The sequence below is a fragment of the Curcuma longa genome, unplaced genomic scaffold (assembly GCF_044706935.1).
Source record: "Curcuma longa cultivar G26 ecotype Majalengka, Jawa Barat unplaced genomic scaffold, ITB_CL_G26_1.1 contig_15144, whole genome shotgun sequence".
In the NCBI taxonomy this organism is placed as follows: domain Eukaryota; kingdom Viridiplantae; phylum Streptophyta; class Magnoliopsida; order Zingiberales; family Zingiberaceae; genus Curcuma; species Curcuma longa.
Window position 1 is genome coordinate 6,043 of NW_027429986.1, and position 2,610 is coordinate 8,652.

At 38.2% G+C, this 2,610-nt stretch overlaps 1 protein-coding gene across 1 annotated transcript; it reads left to right on the plus strand.

Moving 5' to 3' along the window:
* Nucleotides 1-1,493: 1,493 nt before the first annotated feature.
* On the plus strand, nt 1,494-2,303 carry LOC141816214 (PLASTID TRANSCRIPTIONALLY ACTIVE protein 6, chloroplastic; the record flags this gene model as incomplete). The annotated part of the gene is given in 2 exon segments (XM_074704034.1): nt 1,494-2,145; nt 2,235-2,303. Coding segments are annotated over 2 exon segments (612 nt in total), but the record flags the coding sequence as incomplete, so codon positions are not given.
* Between the last annotated feature and the right edge of the window lie 307 nt (nt 2,304-2,610).

Below are 2,610 nucleotides of genomic sequence, written 5' to 3' on the forward strand. Positions count from 1 at the left end.
AGATGAGCTGTAGAGTGTTATAACTCTTTGTAATCCTCTACCATTTGCCCATGTGATAGACCAACACTTTGAGCCTCCTTAAATCTGGCTTGGGTAGCAATAGCCTTGACGGATTTTGTGCTAGTAATGCTCGGTGTTCAGCCTCCTCAAATCCGCTTTTAGCATCTTCAAAATATGTGCAAGTCCATGTTGTCTGGTACTTTGTGTTACTTGTTGCTAGTATTCCATCCATTTTATTCCTACTATCTGCGAAAATGATTCATGAGAAACCCACATATTGAAGAATTTGAATGACTTTTGAATGCGAACTCCTCCATCCAAAATAGAGATCATACATGTCGAGTGATCCGATAGACATCCCAAGAGGTGAATTCCGTAAAACTCTATAACTCAACCTCTAACCATTCCTTATTTATAAATGCTCAGTCCAATTTACTACAAATATTATCACTCATCCATGTGTATCTACAACCCATATACATTAGTATATAATATTATTGGATATAAATTAAATATTGAATAGATAAAAAGATAGAATAAGACCAACGAGTAAACTATTAAGAGAGTTAAATAAAATTAATAAATTTAATGAGTTAAACATAAAATTATCTCATATTAAAAAAAATTCAAGATAAATAAATTAAAATTTTAATTTTAATATAAAATAGAATAGTTTTACATTAAAAATTTTAAAATAAATGAGTTAATTTATATTAACCACATCATTAATATTATTAAAATATTATTAAATGAAAGATTTTCATTGAAAAATCTAAAACAAAATAAAAAAACTTATATTTTTAAAAATAAATATCAATTAATCAACGATTCAAATGGTGTCGATTCATTTGGAGTTCGACTCTTAATTGACTCGGATCTAGACAGACAAGATGGACTAATTATAAGTCAAACACATTGAACCGGATCAACAAGTAACTAGTCTATTGATCCAGTTTTGATTTCAAGCTGAATTGAATTCAGATTAAGTTATGGCCAGGTCTACTTAGAGGATTTTCTTATTAGCTACTTTTAATCATCCATGCATTAATTGTTGCATTTGGATCAATTTGGCCTATTGATCTAGCCAACTTAGTTACATGGATAATATTCTCGGGGCTCCGAGAGTAGAGTTGAGTTGTTACTGTGGGACAGATATTGTTAAAATGGTTAAAGATCAAATTTCGACAAAATCGAAGAAAATGTCCTCCCCACAATGATCAACTATAGTTTTTTGATTTATCTCTTCATAGTTGATCGTGAATTCAACCGTGTAAGATTGTTGAGATGATGAATTTTATCTTTCTACTATAATGGTTAATGTTCCTGGGATTTAATATGATGGTAAAAAATAAAGTGTATTTTTAAATATATCAGTTATTGGATTTATTTGATGAATAAGAATGTAAAATTGTATCATACATCTCGAAATTAATCCCCGTAAGAATTGAATATTCAATTTTATTTTTATTTTTATTCTAGTTCAGATGGATAAGCCAAGAGACTTGATTCCGAAATAGATATCATTTCCCTAACACCTGCTAAAACCCTGTCTCTCCTCTCTGGCCAACTTCCGGCGACGCCCAAGGGGGAAAAGGACGCCAAATGGCGTCGGTGACGAGGATTGCTATCACCAGAACCCTTCACTCTGCATCTGCTTCAGTACCGCCCTCCTCCTCCCTCTCTTCCTTCCTCTCACCTTCCGCTCTCCGCCTCCCATCCACGCTCCCCCCTCTTTCGCTTTCCCTCTCTTTCTCTTCATTTCCGTTACCGAGGAAAAGAGTGACCTTTAAGCACCGGAGAATATCCCCTGCCATCTCTGCGGCTGATGACGATGACGTGGAGGCCGGCGCCACCGACTACGACATGGATGAGGAGGATGTCGAGGAGCTGGATAACAAGAAGGACTATGACGTCGAGTACGACAAGCTACTCGGCGTCGCTCCCGTTTCCTCCTCCGCCGACTCGCCAGACGACATCGAGATGGTCTCCGTCGAGAGCTTCGTGTCCACGCAAGGGTGGGAGTCCGAGACCGTCGTTGACTACCGTATCAACGAGGAGGAGTTCCACAAGATCCGCCTCCTTCACTGCGACTTCTTTATCCGGAAGCCGCCCGATCCCGACGACAACGTCTACGATTTCCGAGAGGCATCGTCTCTTCCATCTCTCTGGTAGGTCATGATACCCTGTTCCTCCCCTTTCTGATGCGATCCTCTTTGTGGTATTTCAACAAGCAGATGTATGTTACTCCTCCTGACACGGATGTCTACTCAATTCCGAAGGTTTTGGCTTCCATGCCTCAGAAGGTATGCATAAAAAAGTTGCAAATTTTGTAATGCCGTGTGGAACATAACTATGATTCATTACAGATAGCATGTGTAAGCTGGAGCTTACTGCTTACGCAGTTAATAACTTATTTCTTGGGTTTGTTAGTACATTCGTTGTGCAAAATCAAACTTTGGATGCTACAATGTCACGGAGCCACCCATAGACGCACCTAGAGATCCACTGTACAAAACTGAGAGGGAAATTATGAAGGTATGCATCTGATGAATTTCTTTATTCAGTGCTTCTCTGTCAGTACAAATGCCTCATGTGATTTGGAGTTGTTGA